The sequence below is a fragment of the Helicoverpa zea genome, chromosome 11 (genome assembly GCF_022581195.2).
Source record: "Helicoverpa zea isolate HzStark_Cry1AcR chromosome 11, ilHelZeax1.1, whole genome shotgun sequence".
NCBI classification, from domain to species: Eukaryota; Metazoa; Arthropoda; class Insecta; order Lepidoptera; family Noctuidae; genus Helicoverpa; species Helicoverpa zea.
The window spans coordinates 9,941,960-9,962,435 of NC_061462.1; the positions used below are offsets into that span (position 1 = coordinate 9,941,960).

General features: G+C 40.0%; 1 protein-coding gene across 5 annotated transcripts in view; it reads left to right on the top strand.

The window, feature by feature from the left end:
- The first annotated feature begins 4,027 nt into the window (after positions 1 to 4,027).
- Positions 4,028 to 20,476, top strand: part of LOC124634364 (modifier of mdg4-like) — a 486,707-nt gene continuing 470,258 nt past the window's right edge. For all 5 annotated transcript variants that reach the window (XM_047169925.1, XM_047169927.1, XM_047169924.1 and 2 more), the window contains exons 1-4: positions 4,028 to 4,188; positions 4,279 to 4,513; positions 4,589 to 5,146; positions 5,222 to 5,296. In XM_047169925.1, coding sequence (XP_047025881.1) covers positions 4,303 to 4,513; positions 4,589 to 5,146; positions 5,222 to 5,296 — 844 coding nt within the window. In that variant the 5' untranslated portion in view covers positions 4,028 to 4,188; positions 4,279 to 4,302. The remainder of the gene's footprint in view (positions 4,189 to 4,278; positions 4,514 to 4,588; positions 5,147 to 5,221; positions 5,297 to 20,476) is intronic.

A 20,476-nucleotide genomic window follows, 5' to 3' on the forward strand; every position in this document is an offset into this window, starting at 1 on the left:
TCAATGAGTATTCTAGTAAATAGCAAATACGTATGTACTTACTTAATTTCTTTGATTAATTGAATAACTAATTTATATTGTACTAGCCGTTTTCCCGCGGTTTCACCCGCGTCCCGTGGTAACTACTGCCCGTACCGGGATAAAATATAGCCTATGTTACTCATGGATAATGTAGCTTTCGAATGGTGAAAGAATTTTTAAAAACGGTCCAGTAGTTTTTGAGCCTATTCATTACAACCAAACAAACAAAGTTTTCCTCTTTATTATATTAGTATAGATATCCCTCAGATTTCTTTTATCTGACCTATATCCAAATAATATTTAAAATAAATACCTATTGTACCTAAGTATAAAAAAAGGGAGGTAATAAGTTCAAACACGTGGTAGCTGCTAAACCGTACATAGTAGGAGTTCCTTGAACTGCAGGTACTTCTCGTCTCCATCATCGAACAGTTTAAAAGTAATTCTCGCTGATATGAATGATGATGATGATGTGCTCCTAACCGATAATCGGCCAGGGAAAATTTGCCAACTGCGCAGGACATTATTATAGTGCACAAACATTTGCGCAGACGTGCACAAGTGCACTCACTACCTACCTATTCCTTATCTCTCATAGCCCAATGGGTTGGTAATCCGACTCGAAAGGAGGGAAATCAGGCGCAGAACCGAGATTTACGTGTTCTCTGATGCACGGGTGTAGTTACTCGTACCAATCAATAACAGCTTCCAGACCCCGGGCGGGCTGCTTTGTAACAGTTTTAAAACCCACAAAGTGAATTCCGGGAATCGAACCCGCTGCTGTAAACCTCGTGTATAGGGCGAAATTCGAGATGGCAGCCCTACTCGTGTATAATGTAAGGCCAAATACAATTAAAAGAAAAAAATAGCGAAATGCCACAAACGCTTCAATCGTAGGTAATTGAGTCGTGATTGGATCTCGGTCGGATGTGAATCGCATGTCGCTTAAGTAAAGTACCTAGCAGAATCGTGCCCGTTAGATGACTCTTTACTTATTTTTCACACTACGGGGCGCTAGTTGTTGCCAAAACAAGTATGGCGTTGACGACGTCGAGTAGGTACAAAGTTCGAACAGGTTACGCTCTAATGCTACGTTCACACGCGCGCCGCGCAGCCCGGCGGGCTGCCTGGCGGGCTGCGCGGCGTGCAGCCCGTCGCGGGCAGGCGGACATTCAAGCTGTTCACACGCGCGCCGTCGTGTCAGTCAGTGCAAGAATGGCGAGCAGCGAGGATCTCGGTGTTGTTGCTGTCATAGCCTTTGCCTTAACTTATTTTTATTGGAAAAAGAATCAAAATGATGAACGACGTTAACCATTCCGCCATGTTGTAATCTCCGATCGTAGCGACTTTCTTAGAACGTTTAATCGTCACGAAAGCGCAGGAGAGACTGACTGCCCGCGCGCGTGTAAACAGTCGCCGGGCGCCCGCACATTCATCCTTTGAACTTTGCCAAAAAACCGACACTCGACCGATTCGCGGCATTCACGGGCACGGGCGCGTTCACGGGCTCGGGCGTACCGTTTACACGCTCGTGAACGTGACTGTGCCCGTTGAATGTCGATTTGAACGCGCGCGTGTGAACGTACCATAATAAATAATCGCTCTTACGCTTAAAACCGTCATCTCTGTTAACCAGGGCCCCGATTCTCCTAAGTTAATAATGTCAAAATCGAATAGAAATTGAATCACAATATGATGCAATAAGTTTTAACCATATCGGGCATTCTGCTACTAATAAAAGACCAATCGTATTCCAACGACATTCGATTAGTTAGACAGTTAAAACTGCTATTGCGATCATATTGCGATTCGATTTCTATTCGATTTTATTAACTTAGGAGAATCGGGCCCCAGAAATTGATTAGGTAATGGAAAAATCAATATTTCGAGACAAAAAAACGATTTATAATTAATCGATATGTTTTTTATTTATTTTGTTTACTTATTTATATTAAGCACACCAACAGAATAGTCACCCACAAAAATACAATCTACACAATAATTAGGTACAAGGAATGGCATTACAGCAACTATGCTAATAACAGGTATGCATGACGTTTAACAACTAATATCAGCGACTAAAGGAAACAAAACAAAAAACTATAAGGAAATTAAAAAAAATAAAAAGTCTACAAAAAAACGAAAACTAAGATATAACTATTAACTAAACAAGAAAAAAACGGCCAAGTGCTAGTCGGACTCGCGCACGAAGGGTTCCGTACCATTATTTATAAAACGGACAAAAAATCACGTTTGTTGTACCTATGGGAGCTCCCCAAAATATTTATTTAGTTCTAGTTTACCAGTATTTGTTGTCATAGCGGCAACAAAAACACATCATCTGTGAAAATGTCAGCTTTAACTATCACGGTTCATGAAATACAGCCTGGTGACAGATGGACGAACGGACAGAGAAGCGAAAACAATAGGGTCCCATTTTACCCTTTAGGTACGGAACCCTAAATATTAACTTACACTCACAGTTTTATTAAAAATGGTACGTCTATATGAAGAGGAACTCATACAACTCAATTTAAACTTACAATGCAATTTTTTTTTAAAGATAGATTCTTGGAAAACAATCTCTAAAATCAAATTTAGACTTAGATTTTTTGTTTTTGATTCGAGTCGATTTTAAAATCGATCGTTTCAAAAGGATCGCACGCCAGCCCTACCAAAGTGACAACATTAATACAATAATGACAGCATCTTAATACGGAGTTGCCAGTAAGTACATAGATAAAATTAGTTAAAATATAATCGTATTTAATTTTATAACATCTAAAATCCATTAGGTTTTGGAAAACATGGCAGAATCAGAAAACTAAGAGTAGGTATTTGTGAAACACACCTACCTAGGTACGTAATTTTCTCATTGAACTCTCTTACGGAACATTGCACGTGTGTACCTACAGCGTTTGCTTAGCGTTTAGCAGATTAACAGAAACTCTAAGTACCTAATTTAACTTAAACGTTCTTTTTTATTTATTTTCAATTAAAACCTTTTTCTATTTTCAAAATCAAATTTGAAATTTCGGTTTGTGAAAATCGTGTTGCACGAAAGACAAAATCACAATTAATAAATGCACAAATTGGGAAAAAGTTCTATTTGCTGGTAACACTAAATCGTGATCCAGTATAAATTATACAATTTAGAACTTTGTTGCTGCGCCATAAGGTCGAAATCAATATCTTGTTCCTTTTTCTGAAACAGAAATATCTTTATCTCTGTCTTTGCAGTGATAAGTCGCATGAACACATGTTAAATTATATCACACGTTTTACAAAAACACTCACTGACAACATTCTGCTGAACTATACTGAAATTTTAAAATTGTTTTACTCCGATTTCATTTTTTTTTTGGAACTGGTGTAGTATTCAATAAATTAATGTCCAATTTCTACTACAATTCATTATGTAGTTCACCAACCATAGCACCAATCTAAGTAGCCACCTTAGCAAGGAAGAAGTACTTAAAAGTCAATCGCAATTGGGTACAAGTCGCAATAAAAATTAATAATTAGAATTTATCGTTTATGTAGATAAAATATTGTTGAAATAACTAATCATTATTTAATAATAGATATATAATTAGAACCCGCATCTTACTGAAATATACTTGTTCTTGTACTTTGAAAATGTTAAAATATGATTGTATCTTTTTTAGGTTAAATTAAAGCTTTAAAGTGACTTGATTTACCGTATGTATGCGAAACCACCAAACATCAAAACAAGATAATGGAACCAAACGAGTTTACTTTTTTAACAAAATCGGTTAAAAGAGACATGACGCCGTCGTGCTACTACACCAACATAAAATATACCAATTTACCAAAATCGGGATAACTCAAAATATGCAGTATTATCTTGATCATGTAACTTTAATTTACGTGCAAACTTAAGCACAATTGAAATCTATTACAAAACCTAAGAAATTATAGAAATTAGTCCCATAAATTTCAAAAATACATTTCGTGCAATTCATCGTGCAAATTGGCCCCTTGTGACGACACAGTATACGTCGCGTTTGCGTCATCATATCGTGAACAGCGCTCAAACGGGGAGGACGTGGGATGAGAGTGTGCAGTGCTTAATTAGAAACATTGTTTTATTATTTTTTCAAATGTTTCTAATATCGGAATTATAAAGTACAAAGTTTAGGATAGGTAAATATTTGGCAGTGATTATTGTTTTATACAAATTTTTTGTTGTGGTGTGTGTGTGACATTACTCAATATTTGTATTTCTGGTTTCAGGTTCCTCTCGGGGTCGCCGCCATCATGGCGTCGGACGAACAATTTTCACTATGTTGGAACAATTTCCACGCGAATATGTCAGCAGGCTTTCACGGCCTGCTGTCGCGTGGAGATTTAGTAGACGTAACGCTGGCTGCCGAAGGCAGATTATTACAGGCACACAAATTAGTTTTATCAGTATGTTCTCCCTATTTTCAAGAAATGTTCAAAATGAACCCAACTCAACATCCCATAGGTAAGATTGCAATCTGTAAACCTTTTGTAAGTTCTTGTATTTTACTGTTTATTAATGATTTCTCTCTTGTTTCAGTATTTTTAAAAGATGTTAGTCATTCAGCGTTAAGAGACTTATTACAGTTTATGTACCAAGGTGAAGTTAATGTTAAGCAAGAAGAATTAGCATCGTTTATTAGTACCGCGGAACAGCTTCAAGTTAAAGGTCTAACCGGAAATCAAAATGAAGAAAGTTCCACGCCATCCAAACCAAAGCCGACCTCCAGGCCAGGCCCGAGGTCGTCACAACAAAGGCAATCTGTTATGACTAAGTTAGAGACTGATTTAGATTCTAAGCCCTCCTCCACTCCAGTAGCGGTTAAGCGACCAAATAGGCCATCAATAGCATCAAATAATTCGTCATCTTCACAAAGTGGACCTGCGAAACGAAAATGTGTGGACCCATTAGAAGCCGGACCTTCAGGATCAGCGAAAGAGGAATTTGTTACGATACCTGATGAGGACGAAAACAACGCTGTGGCACCCAAAATGGAACCCGAATTTGTTAACGAAAGTATGTGGGATGATGACGATGACGGCGCTAACAATGAGGAAACGAACTTTGGCGAAGATGACTCTAATATGGAAATGACAGGTAATTGGGTTGTATGATGGAGTAATAAATATTTCCTTTACAGAGCTTGTATGCTAATCTCTTATTATTTCTCAGGCTTTGATGGTTCAACAACAGGCGATGGCAATATAACTGGAGGCGGCGAAGGTGGAGCTGTAGGAGATGCACAAGGTAGGTTTGCAACTTCCTTTTGTAAAGGCAGCTCGTCCAAGTTTAACTTTGACAAGCTGTCTCGTTCATAGAACTTGGTGACTGTCGTTTATTCCAAAGAAAGTAGTTACCAATGGGTCACCAAGTTTACTATTAGTCGTAGAAATGAAATTTGTAAGTTAGCTTTAAGTAGTTTAGATTAGAATTATTGAATAGCTATTTAAGGTTACAGGTATGTATATTGAAGGTGGCGTTTCAGACTTGAAACGTCTCCTTTGACACGAGGTAAAGGTACTTGGTTTGGTAAAGGTTTTGAAAGGTATGGTTTTGATTGGTAAATGGTTCCAAAGAGGTAAGGTTTTCAGGTTAAGTTATTGGTAATGTTTAAAAGGTCGCGATATCTGGTAAAGGTAAGATTGTGAGGTACTTGGTAAGTGGGTATTACACGCATTTATTTTTTGCGTGTGGCCTGTACGGTAATTTGTATGCTATGTATGTAGTGCTGTGCAGATTCATTACGTAAGTATGAGTTACCTGCCACTGCGTTATAGTATGCGACGCGAGTGTCAGGCGGTTGGTAGGTGCAAATTGGGTTAGGTACCTAGTTGTGCGATCGCGTAGGTACTTCTGGGTTCGTATATTGTTTGCATCAGGATGGTGTTTATTTTGGGTAACTGGTCATTAGGTAGGTATCTTAAAATTACACTGCTGGTATTTTTCACCATCCTGATGGAACCGCGGGTGTACCTATGCGCAATCGCTTGTAACGTAAAGCGGGTTGCAGACCAAGAGATTAGCTAAGTTTAGCTTTGCTCGCATAGCTTACACAGCTTTTCATATTTCTGTACTCGTTCCCATGGTTTTTGTCTGCACGCGTTGAAATCTGTGTTAGCAATGCGCACTAAGCTAAACCAAATTAGCTCTTGGATCTTTCCCGTAGTAGACGGAAATTCCGTCTCTGATCTTCGCAGGTATCAATAACATTTGTATTGGCGTCCGCCGCGAAGTTCGGCGACGGAATTTCCGTCAAGTGTGGCAAAGGCCTTAGGCTGGAAACAATGCTCGACGAAGATATTAGCATATATCTGTGCAAGTCTATGAACGCGCAAACAGCTATGCTGACGTGTCCCTTCGTCCAGCATACTCACCATGGAATCCTGATATTTCATGAATGTCAAAAAACTGTTCTGAAATAGTGCTAAATAGTGCCCAAAGGAAAAAAATAGTGCTCTTGTACTTGCGAAGATATAGCCATAGTTCGATGAGTATGCTGGACGAAGGTTTCGCCCAGCATACTCACCTCCGTCCGGAGAATCTGTATACGCTTCAAACATAATTCATACTTCAAAAAATAGTTCCCAAATAGTGCCAAACGGTGCCCAAAAAGAAAAAACAGTGCTCGAATAACTTCGGAGTTATAGGCTTCGTTCAGGCGTAGAACCTACGCCCAGCATACTCACCTCAGTGCGCGAATATCGAACGAGCTATAGGTACAATTTACGTCTCAAAAAATTGTGCTTGAAATAGTGCCCAATATCAGTCCAATTTTTGCTTGACTTTTGACCTAGAAAACCATTAAATTTGATTGTAAACTTCTACATACATTACATTGAGTACAGTCGAATACAATATTATTAACTTTCTTTCTAACAATTTTTGTCTTGTGTAAATTATTAATTGTCTATGTAAGGGAGTATTTACTTTAGAATCGCAATATTATTAATTACACATTATTTTAATAATACTTTATAATAATATGATTAAGCCTTCGCGCGTCGCATGGGATGGTGGTCCCCGGTAGCTAGGAACAATGATTTTATATATTTTGTCTAGATCACGGCGCTTGAAGGATTAAGATATCAAATGAAGTAAATCATGCATGAAAAATAAAGTTGCTGTTATTAATGCTTACATTACAACTGACAAAATTATTCAAAATAATCATTTTCCGGATCAAGGACGGTACCACAACGTTTACGGAATTGACCTGTATTCCTCATGTGATAAAGTTCAATATAGTGTGGCAGTAATGGATGCACGTACGGTCAATAGGTATGGGGCTTACGACGCGCGGCGCCCGCGACGCAAATGAATATGTATAAGTTTAAATACTAGATGGCGCTGCCCTAACATCTTACGATTATTAGACAAGACTGATCTGTATTTTGAAGGTGATAAGGGTCCATTTTGTGTCACAAAGCGAAGCGCGAGTTAACTAGAATTCTGATTACTTTGGCCCTTTAAATAGTAATAAATAACGTAAGTAATTAAAATGTTTTTTATTGCTAAACCTTTCATTGATGAAACTATTGGAAAGAGTTTTAAAAATTTGTATAACTATGTCACAGTACTAGTTTTGACTAGTTATAAGTTTTGCCTGCAACATATATAAAAAAAGAAACTGTATAATTTCCTTTTTACAATTTTTCAAGATATTAATTTTATTGGCTGCAAATGACTGTTTTTATTCAGACAAACACAATGCAATGAAGTAATAGACTTCGTTTACGCTTAAAGTTTCATTCATTTATTATTATTTATAAAATATATAATAATGCATTTAATCGAAAGTTTTTGACATGTGAGAAAATACCATAATTATTTCCAATAACATGAAGTCTACAATTAGAAAGTTTAATATTTTTGTCCAAAAACATGTGTCGACGACTGTACCCCATTTTACGTTAGTATGTAGAAGTTTACAATCAAATTTAATGGTTTTCTAGGTCAAAAGTCAAGCAAAAATTGGACTGATATTGGGCACTATTTCAAGCACAATTTTTTGAGACGTAAATTGTACCTATAGCTCGTTCGATATTCGCGCACTGAGGTGAGTATGCTGGGCGTAGAACCTACGCCCAGCATACTCACTGAACGAAGCCTATAACTCCGAAGTTATTCGAGCACTGTTTTTTCTTTTTGGGCACCGTTTGGCACTATTTGGGAACTATTTTTTGAAGTATGAATTATGTTTGAAGCGTATACAGATTCTCCGGACGGAGGTGAGTATGCTGGGCGAAACCTTCGTCCAGCATACTCATCGAACTATGGCTATAACTTCGCAAGTACAAGAGCACTATTTTTTTCCTTTGGGCACTATTTAGCACTATTTCAGAACAGTTTTTTGACATTCATGAAATATCAGGATTCCATGGTGAGTATGCTGGACGAAGGGACACATGCTGACGGTACGCGCCTGATTTTGTGTGATTCAGTCTGGGGCCCGATAAGTTAATGTCAAAATCGAATAGAAATTGAATCACATGATCGTAATAGCAGTTTTAACCCTTAAACCCTCCACCTATTTTACCATCCTATTTTACTACAGGGTGCTCGAGTACCCCAAAGTAAAAATGAGATTATTTTTGGAAAATAACATAATAACAAAGTTTGGTGGTACTACCAATAGTACTACCAGTAGTACCACGGGCAAATTTTTCTTCCCGTAGTACTACCAAGCGGTCTGGTAGTACCACGGGCAAGAAAAAACTACCCGTGGTACTACTGTCAATATCTTAGGTTTTTTTCAACCCTTTTGTTGTCACAGTTGATATTGTCATCCTAGAAAGAGAATTGAAATATATATTTTTTTAATTTAATGTGGATATATTTTGGTACTATTTCGTAAATAGATCTGGTAGTTGTGAAATTTTTCGTTGCTCAAAATCGACAAGAGTCAAAAACACTTAGTTTTTTTTTTTTCACAAATCAGAATTGAATACCTTGATCTCGTGGGATTTAGGCGATTATCACACTGCCCCGCATGATGCAGCGTAGTGCGTGGATGCGTTTTTTTCCGTTGTATGGAAATATCTCCGTTTGTATGGAAAACACGCATAGTCCAACACACTGAAAATGCATCCACGCGCGTTCATGCGGATCACGCACATACATGCGGAGAAACACGCACCCCCGCGCGTAGGTGCGGGGCGAGACGCAAGGTATGGCACACTGAATCCCGCAATGCCGCGCGTGATTTTGAATGGGCGTGACGTGTATATTTGAAAATGGAACTCGCTGTGCGTGAATTTACAAAACGCACCTACGCGCGTGAGTGCGTGAAAAACCCGCACGATGATGCAGATCTGCACTCCCGCAAGAACGCGCGTAGGTGCGTCGACACGCAAGATGCAGCGTGATGCGGGGCAGTGTGAAGATCACCTTAATTGATGTATTTTATGCTATCCTGGTACTTGGTCAGTATTTCCGTCTGGACATTGGAATACTCAGGTAAGTTATGCTGTCTTGGTACACGGGGAGAGCAGTTGCATCGAAATTCCGAGATTGGTAGGTTTACTTTTTAACTCCGGTATTTGATAAAAAGTTACGTGTTGCACTCGAGTGCAAAGATTTTTCACCTTGTGCTCTTTTGATTCTTTCGCTATCGCTCAGGATTCTAAGTTTTGAAACACTCGCTACGCTGCTGTAGCGAGTAGGCAAACAGTCAAAGTCCGAACTTATTTCAAATATTTTTATATACATCATCATCCTCCTGCCCTTATCCCATACAAATATTTATTTTAGGCTCATGATTTTTCAAAATTAAAAAATCGAAAAATTTTAAAAGTAATATAAAAAGTCAAACAATAATAACAAAAAAAAATATGTAAGAAAGAGTCACCTACTCCAAAATAAATTATAACAAAGAAATTTATTTGAGAAGAGCACCAGTTGCGAAGTGCACCATTTGAGCATGATGTATAATTTGAGAAGTGCACCAATTGCGTCAAATCCTATGATTCTTTCACTGTTAGGAAGCTACACTATCTGCGCTGAACGCAAAGTACGTTTTAAATCTAATTTACAGAAGACGGCCGAACCAAAAAAGTAAAGTACTAGGACAGCATAACTTAGGCGATTATCACACTGCCCCGCATGATGGATGGGCCTCGCTGGAGAAATTGCTGGCGTTACTGCAAACTCCGTTGAAGTCCCCGTTGAAACCCCGTGACCCTCAATGTAGGTGAAAAAGGCAAACTTACCTGGGAAACAGGGAAGTGGACAGGAAGGCAGTCTGCCGACGACGGGACACTCGAAATGCCGGCCGGCCAGCGGGACACTTTCTCTGCACTTGCTTCGTATTGTCTTTTCACGAGTCCGGGTGATCGAGGCACTAACAGACAGCACTTCTAGCGAGGCTTTTATGGGTTTTTCTTATTTTTATCGCGCGACGAGCCGCGGGCGATACCAATTTTTTGACTTTCCCAAAGAGAAGTGAAAAACAAAAGCGAAACCCGTCATGGCAGGAAGAAAAATAAAGATAAAGAAATGAGGAAACGACCAAGAAGTCTGAACATTTCCCCCCACTTGAAAGCCACATGGGTTTCACGGATAAGCCGAACGCAACGGAAGCTATGCTCGAAAGATATATGTATGTTAAACTAAAACTTAACTTCTAAGAATGAGCAATACGATATAAATTACTGAGATCGATATTGCTCGAATTATATCTAACATAAATTAATGAATTGGTAAAAGGCAGACCCTGACGATAGGTCGTCGAAGCGTCTTGCCATTAGCAGCTCGGAGAGTAACAACTCTAACAATATTATCGGCACTTGGGTGCACTTGTTCTATATGAGCCGATCTCCAGAGCAAAGGTGGAAGATTTGGTTCGTTGACGATGACTAAATCGTTATCTTTTAAATTAGGCGCGATTTGAAACCATTTGTCCTTTTGTTGAAGTGTGTGAAGATAATCACGTTGCCAAGCTCGCCAAAAGACGATTTGAAGACAAGCTAAGCCATTGTATATTATAGCAGATTTATTTTTATAAAGTTCATTAACGAACTCTTTGAGACATTTATTCGCGCCTAAGAAATTTTTACGACAAGCGGTTAGAACATAATAACACATATCGCGACGAGAAGCAAATCCGATTATCCAGAAGTTATGTTGACTCAACGATCGCGATGTTCTAGGACCGCAGTGAAGATACTTTAAATGAAAATGTTTAACTATCATTGGAGACAGTGGACTTAGTTTAGGTAAAAGCAGAGGGTGTAACGTAGATGTGAGTAAGTAAACCTCACCAATGCGTCCCCCCACTCGCAACAAACCGTCCTCATTTATAAACGGTGAAAGGTTTTGAATAGATTTGTAACCTTGTTGCTTATCAAGCACTGGATTAAATTCCGTTGTCATATATTGACTTTGAGTATACTGAACCAGAGTTCTCAATAACTTATTAAGTTCAGCGCTAGAACGAGGAGAAGTGTCCCAATTTTGTTTGGGACGTTTAAAATTAGAAATAATGCGAAAACACCAGGCTAAAGTTCCTTGATGTTTCATAAAAATGGAATGTCTAGAAATTAAAGTTGTATTTACATCTTGAACTTGACGAGAATGTAAATATTCTGTGATAACGATTTCACGATTAGCTACATGCATTTTTAGTGAATGAGGATTAGTATTAATCCAAGAGAGCGTACTACTGCTATAAGAATGAGCACGATTACTTTGAATAGGAGTTTTATCCTTTAACAGATTATACATGTGAGATAGCACACGCGCTAGAAGCAAAGCATTGCTTAGCTCGAGCCTATTCACTGTAGGAGCCACTCTAGACTTTCCTATAAATAGATGCGTTACAGTAGAATTCGTACATGTAACAGCGCATAAATACACGTAGCATTCATATTCTTTTAACGAACCGTCGCAAAATCCTACTAAGTAGATATCAATAAGATCCGGAGGTATGACTAGCCGCGGTAAGATTATACTTTTCAAACTTAATAAATTCGTGGCAGGCGAATGCCATTGTTTGGCTAAATATTGAGAAATAGCATCATCCCAAGATAAATAAGGCAAACTCGTTACTTCATAAGCAACTATGTTGAGCTCATATTCTACGAGAGCTTCGGTAGGACTGTCTCGCCATAAAGTATACTGAAAGCACTTTTGTGCAGGCCTGAACTGAATCTGCCTGTAAATGTTACAAACAGGAGAAACTTCAGCAAGAAGAACAATTTTATAAAAGCCAAACTTTGTAACTAAATCGACTATATCGATTTCAAGTTTAGGTCCTGTATGAACAATATTGTTCAACGTGTAATTATTCGTAGTCCGACTACTGACGTCGAAGACTACACGCAGTCGTGTCGTAGTACTTTCTGGACGCACGGCGCAGTGATGCGGAATAAGATACTGAGCAGTAGACAAAGAATCAATAGGCTGCATATGTCCCAAGTCTTTGTACTGCTCCATGGAATCCTGATATTCCGTTTTAAACTCAGGTCGAGTACATAAACGTTTCTCTAGGTGGAGAAATCGCTTTAAAGCGTGGCGAGAAGAATCGCCAAGGGAAGGGGCATTATCCTTTAACATCAAAGGAACTAAATACCTATCCTCCGGAGTACGATAGGTACCGGATTTCTGTTCACAAACTTCGTGAACTTCGTCTTTAGGGCCGGAAATTTTACATTTCGACGGCTCCTCAGACTCCCAGAACCGTTGAACGGTATCGTCGAGCGCACTGGATAACGCGACGAGTGACGTAACGGATTGATCTGGTGTACGAGTTGACGTGTCATGAAGAAACTGACCTGTTATCACCCAGCCGAATACACTCGATAACGCGCAGGGTAACCCGGGACCGGGAGTGTAACGAGAGCCAGTATATATCTGGTCAAAACACTCAACTCCTAATAAAAGATCGATCGGACCCGATTTATAGAAATCGCAGTCGGCGAGATCTAAGTGTGCGAAATGATCCTTGACGTACATCGGCAGCGATGACGAAGGCATCATTCCCGCAATCTTTGGTAAAACTACCAAAGAGATGTCAAACTGTGGTGACTCACTCAACCGAGGTATTATCGAACCAACAGTGTGACCCTTGATATTAACGAAATTTTGACCAAGCCCAGACACGGTTAAGTTGCATTTTCTAATCCGCAAACCTAATCTGCGTGCGCACTCATTTGTGATCAACGAATCCATCGACCCGCTGTCGATGAGCGCACGAGCATACTGCATAGAACCATCTGAGTGACGCAAGCGCACTACAGCAGTACCTAAGATCTTTGTACTCTTGAACGGTTCAGTTGTTGTAGATGAGCAGGTAAGCGTGGTGCTTGAACCCGCTCTCTCAGTCACCTTTGAATCACCCGCCTGTATTTCTTTACTTTGACGTTCGATATGCAGCAGTGTATTATGTCTCTCGTTACAAATATAGCAAGACGACTTTGATTTGCAGTTAACACTATCGTGACCAGGACGCAAACAGTTAGTACATAGACGCAAATCTTTAACGAATGTTCGGCGTTGATCAACCGACATTGAATGCATCTTTCCGCAACGGTACACAGAATGACCTTCATTGCAACAAACGCATATTATCTGGTTTGACTTGGTATTATTTGAGTTAGGTTGCTTAATATTTAAGGAAATTAATGACGTTCGCGGACGATCATGATTTTCGACCTTATTAGTTCGAACGTTAAATTTATCAAAATTAGAAGAGCAAGCTAACGCGGGTGGCTGACTTACTTCCAGAACTTTTATATAATTTTGTAAATAAGCCAGAAAGTTATTGAACGTGGGAAGTTCGTCCTTATTCTCTAACTCGAACCTTCGCCTAGTGTCAAAGTCAAGAGGTCGAGACGCAATGTAAAATAAAATAAATTCACTTAAATCATTAATATTTAGAGCACGAAGTGCATTGACACTTTCATACAGTGTATTGGTTAATTCGGATAGATTCGATAACGATGGTTTTTGAATTGGGGACAATTTAAATAATTTCTCTAAATAAGTTGTCGCGAGAATGCGCTTGCTGTCGAACCTATTGATGAGCGCGTTATATACTACAGCGTAATTCGCTGATGTAATAGGAACGCCTTTCGTGAGCGACAACGCACTGCCGGACAAACATGGAATTAGATAATGAAATTTTTCTATATCGGATAACGAGGCGTTATTATGCACTAATGGCTCGTAACTATCTTTAAACGTCTGCCAATTTTCAATCTGGCCATCGAATTTTGGAATTTTCAACTTAGGCAGCTTTACAGCAGCAATCGATGATTGTGTACCAGATGCTACTGCCAGTGGCGCACACGAACTAGAGTCTAGCGAATCGGCAAACTCAACGGCCGCGTAATATAACTCGTCAAACGACACCAAAACGAGATTATCAATTACGAACTTCGGATTAATTTTTAATTGTATTTTATCAATTTCTTTACAGACTTCAACATAAGTATCGCGAATTTTTTCTATTGACTTATATCTGGCCTTGAAAGTAGATATTTTTGCTTTACTTTCTTGGCAACTTTTAACTAAGTCGTAAATAATTTGCATGTTTTTGAACGCATACTCGCGTTCTTTAATCAAAGATTTCAATTCTACTTCCATCTTGCTCAGAGACTACTGAATGAAGAAAGAAAAAGTTAACTGATTGGTTTATAGTTAAAATAAAATCCTTCGAGCACAACTGTCACTACGAACTACTTATAAGAGATCAACGGCGAATGCAGCAACAATACTCTTAGGTATAAGAAGTTTTGCGAGTGGAACAGATCGAAAACTCGATAGGAAATATTATTTTGAGAAAATATTACTAAGAAATATTAGTATTTACGAGATTTTGTGAGGAAATTCGTTCCTCACAGGAGGCACCAAAAGAAGAATGGATGGGCCTCGCTGGAGAAATTGCTGGCGTTACTGCAAACTCCGTTGAAGTCCCCGTTGAAACCCCGTGACCCTCAATGTAGGTGAAAAAGGCAAACTTACCTGGGAAACAGGGAAGTGGACAGGAAGGCAGTCTGCCGACGACGGGACACTCGAAATGCCGGCCGGCCAGCGGGACACTTTCTCTGCACTTGCTTCGTATTGTCTTTTCACGAGTCCGGGTGATCGAGGCACTAACAGACAGCACTTCTAGCGAGGCTTTTATGGGTTTTTCTTATTTTTATCGCGCGACGAGCCGCGGGCGATACCAATTTTTTGACTTTCCCAAAGAGAAGTGAAAAACAAAAGCGAAACCCGTCATGGCAGGAAGAAAAATAAAGATAAAGAAATGAGGAAACGACCAAGAAGTCTGAACAATCCTCCTGCCCTTATCCCATACAAATATTTATTTTAGGCTCATGATTTTTCAAAATTAAAAAATCGAAAAATTTTAAAAGTAATATAAAAAGTCAAACAATAATAACAAAAAAAAATATGTAAGAAAGAGTCACCTACTCCAAAATAAATTATAACAAAGAAATTTATTTGAGAAGAGCACCAGTTGCGAAGTGCACCATTTGAGCATGATGTATAATTTGAGAAGTGCACCAATTGCGTCAAATCCTATGATTCTTTCACTGTTAGGAAGCTACACTATCTGCGCTGAACGCAAAGTACGTTTTAAATCTAATTTACAGAAGACGGCCGAACCAAAAAAGTAAAGTACTAGGACAGCATAACTTAGGCGATTATCACACTGCCCCGCATGATGCAGCGTAGTGCGTGGATGCGTTTTTTTCCGTTGTATGGAAATATCTCCGTTTGTATGGAAAACACGCATAGTCCAACACACTGAAAATGCATCCACGCGCGTTCATGCGGATCACGCACATACATGCGGAGAAACACGCACCCCCGCGCGTAGGTGCGGGGCGAGACGTAAGGTATGGCACACTGAATCCCGCAATGCCGCGCGTGATTTTGAATGGGCGTGACGTGTATATTTGAAAATGGAACTCGCTGTGCGTGAATTTACAAAACGCACCTACGCGCGTGAGTGCGTGAAAAACCCGCACGATGATGCAGATCTGCACTCCCGCAGGAACGCGCGTAGGTGCGTCGACACGCAAGATGCAGCGTGATGCGGGGCAGTGTGAAGATCACCTTACATGTTCATATCAATACCTACTCAATGCGGTCGATAATTTTAATGAATAACACTACCTACTTAATATAATACTTATCTACTTAATATAAATAAAACGAAAAACGTAAGTAGATATATAATTCTGATTTGTGAAAAAAAAAACTAAGTGTTTTTGACTCTTGTCGATTTTGAGCAATGAAAAATTTCACAACTACCAGACCTATTTACGAAACAGTACCAAAATATATCCACATTAAAAAAATGTATATTTCAATTCTCTTTCTAGGATGTCAATATCAACTGTGACAACAAAAGGGTTGAAAAAAAACTAAAATATTGACAGTAGTACCACGGGTAGTTTTTTCTTGCCCGTGGTACTACCAGACCGCTTGGTAGTACTACGGGAAGAAAAATTTGCCCGTGGTACTACTGGTAGTACTATTGGTAGTACCACGGGCAACAAACGTCTCCCTGGAGCACTCGGATATATAGCCCCGCGGGGTCGCTACTCCCCGTCATCCGCCTCAGATGCCCTGCGGGGCTTATTATTATTATTATTTTTCTAGCAGTAAATAGATCTGGTAGTTGTGAAATTTGTCATTCACTCTTGTCAATTTTGAGCAATGAAAAATTTCACAACTACCAGATCTATTTACGAAATAGTACCAAAATTTATCAACATTCAAAAAAATATATATATTTCAATTCTCTTTCTAGGATGACCATATCAACTGTGACAACAAAAGGGTTGAAAAAACCTATAATATTGACAGTAGTACCACGGGCAGTTTTTTGTTGCCCGTGGTACTACCAGATCGCTTGGTAGTACTACGGGAAGAGAAAATTGCCCGTGGTACTACTGGTAGTACTATTGGTAGTACCACGGGCAACAAACGATTGAGATCACAAATCAACTTATAAAATTAATAAAATTTATTAACAAGAACATTTTTGGCACACTTTTATTTGGTGCTCCAAGCAAATAGGGATTTGGCACTTATTGCACCTGGTCTTGCATTTCCGGTCTTTATTCCTGGGGCACATTCTACATCGTCCTTGTTTTTGATGGTCAGGCATGGCCCTTGCTGCTGGCACATCTTTTTTCAGGATACCTGCAATGACCTCCTTTACATCCCTCCTCAAACTTGGGGTTTGTTGTAAACGATTTTCCAAGTGTTCATATATTAGCCCAAGTCCCAATTCTTTGAGAAAAGTTCGTCGGAATTTGTGAACTTGTCGCTAAACCCTAAAATGTCATTTGGCTAGGGGGGCTGGTTACATAGATTGCATAAATTACTCCAAAAATACTATTATTGAATTAAATAAATGTTTAAATAAAAATATCGATTTCCCCACACTGGGGTGACCAGGCACCCCACAGCACAAGTACACACGTCTACACGCAGCGGCGAACTCCGGGCGACTGATAGGTCTAGAGCGGGTACCACTAGGATAAAATACACTGAAACGCAAAATTGTGTGAATATAATTAATAAGTGAAAAATCCAAAATAAAGTTCCGTGGGGTTCTCCAGCACCCCAGGTAGGGTTCTAGGGTTAACCATATCGGGCATCTACAGCTCTCTATGTAAAGCGCATTATATGAAAACTAGCTAATGACCAAACGTTCGCGTAGCGGAAACTTGAATTTCTCCGAAGTTTATGGCACTGATTTCATTCATAAGCTTGGTACTCACTTAGCAGTGTAGCACGTAACGTATCAGATACGGTATAAGTGAGTACGTAGGCACGAGCCCGCTGCAAGCCGCTCGCGCGTGGAGCGCTGTAAGCTCGCAGTGACACGCCGGGTGGCGGTTTCACTGCGAACACAAAGGCGGCTCGCAGTGTGCTCGTGAGGACCGTGGACGATACTGTAGCTGATACGTTACGTGCTACACTGGTAAGTGAGTACCCAGCTTTACATAAACAATTATACACAAATACACACTAATTTTTGGACACATCTCTTTCTTCTTAAGTCTATGGATTCAAAAAAGTTCCGCCAGGACAACGTTCGCCCAGCGGAATAAGTTTTTGGTGAATTTCTCCACAATGGCTGCATACACAATTTTTTTTTATCATACACAAAGGACGTCTTAAGCTGGGTACTCACTTAGAAGTGTAGCACGTAATGTATCAGATACGGTATCAACCTGCAAGTGAGTACGGCTCGTCCACGGTCCTCACGAGCACACTGCGAGCCGCCTTTGTGTTCGCAGTGAAGCCGCCACTCGGCGGGTCACTCGAATCTGAATCGTATGTCGCTAAGGAAAAATTAGGAGAACCGGGCCTGGACGTACGGTCAGCACTGACCGTCGGCCGAGCACTGTTTCCCTCCCTGCGTCAGGCTGATTATACAGCTACGCTGACCAACCCGCCAACACGCACGTCACGAAACGGTCATAGCTATGAAGTTCTATGGAGCTTTTCTGAATGACGCGTAGGCGAGACGTCACTGTTTCTGAAACATCTAGTAAGGCCAGCAATACACGGACCGCTTGAAGCGACAGTTTCCAGCTGCGACTGCACAGTGTACTGTAGAGTTCTATGGAAGCACATACATGAACCGCTCTTGCAGTTGCAACTGATTCAGGCGGTCGACAGCACAGTGAATTTTCATCATGCGGTCAAGCAGTCGCCAGCCTAAAGGGCTTATTACACTTGACTAAATTCAGTCGTCTAATCTAAATGGTTTACCGTCAGTTGCACAAAGCTCCATTAAACTTAAAGCTTCATTAAATCTTTTGCAAAAGATGAGTATAGACTACAACATTTTCTGGAGCATTTCTGTGTAATGTAACGTTCTAGCGAATGGTACAATACAGGCATAAGCTCAGTCTCCAAAGCATTTCCATGTAAAGTAACATGTAACATTCGTGCGAATTCTCGGCGTTATGTTACGGGTAATTGCTCACAGCGAGTGTGCATTTACCTAAATTTCGTTGTATCTTGCGTTCATTCTTTATGAAATGTCGGACCTACAAGTCGCGTGTCGCACTTGGCTCGACGAAATGTTACACCAATATGCTCGTTGGTTTGTAACAAACAGGCGAGCGTGCTCGACGTTTTGTTCGTAAAAGGATGATACAATAGAACATCTCATAGAGCGGCTCGTTGTTCTGTTACAAGTAAATGTTGTAGTTTATACTGAACTCACCTTAACACTTTTATCTTGTTGACAAAGAAAGAGCCAGCAGTAGATTTAAAGAAGCTTTAACTTTAATGGAGCTTTGTGCAACTGACGGTAAGTCACTAAATTCAGACATGTGTAATCGCATTTAGGAAGGTAGGTTTCATTAAATCATTGAGAAACCTAATAGACGACTGATTTAGTCAAGTGTAAATACACTGACTGCTCGATCTGTCGACAGCTCGACGTTCTACTGAATTGAAATTGCTGTTGAACCGACTGCTTAAATTTGAACTGATCAGAAATGGTATAACTCGCCGTCCATCCCAACCCATAAATTCACATTTAACATCAGATTAGCCTGCCTGAAAAATAGGATGTAAATACGTTTGTAAATAAATAATGTCGGGACACCTTTTTCACACACGGTTGGTTAGCCCCATGGTAAGTTATTTATTAACTTGTGTTATGGGTGCTAACACAACTGATAAACTATGTACTTGTGTGATTGGAGACGCATGCAAGTGTATGGCGATTATCACACTGCCCCGCATGATGCAGCGTAGTGCGTGGATGCGTTTTTTTTCCGTTGTATGGAAATATCTCCGTTTGTATGGAAAACACGCATAGTCCAACACACTGAAAATGCATCCACGCGCGTTCATGCAGATCACGCACATACATGCGGAGAAACACGCACCTCCGCGCGTAGGTGCGGGGCGAGACGCAAGGTATGGCACACTGATCCCGCAGTGCCGCGCGTGATTTTGAATGGGCGTGACGTGTATATTTGAAAATGGAAGTCGCCGTGCGTGAATTTACAAAACGCACCTACGCGCGTGAGTGCGCGAAAAACCCGCACGATGATGCAGATCTGCACTCCCGCAGGAACGCGCGTAGGTGCGTCGACACGCAAGATGCAGCGTGATGCGGGGCAGTGTGAAGATCACCTATATATTCAATAAAAATCAAAAATAATCAAATATGTTCAGGCAGTACGTATCACAAGCACACAGTACGGTCAAGTTCAGCCCTCGCTCAGCGTAATGCCACAGATTATATAATAGTTAATGCTGCGAGTTGCGACCCTGTTGCGAGACGAGATTTTCTACGATAGCCAATATACTATAGTAACCGTGCTTCGGGTGGTATCACTAATTCTCGTTCCGGATAAAATACAGTCATATGTTAATCGGGGATAATGGAACATTATACTGGTAAAATATTTTTTTTGTATTCGGTCCACTAGTAGT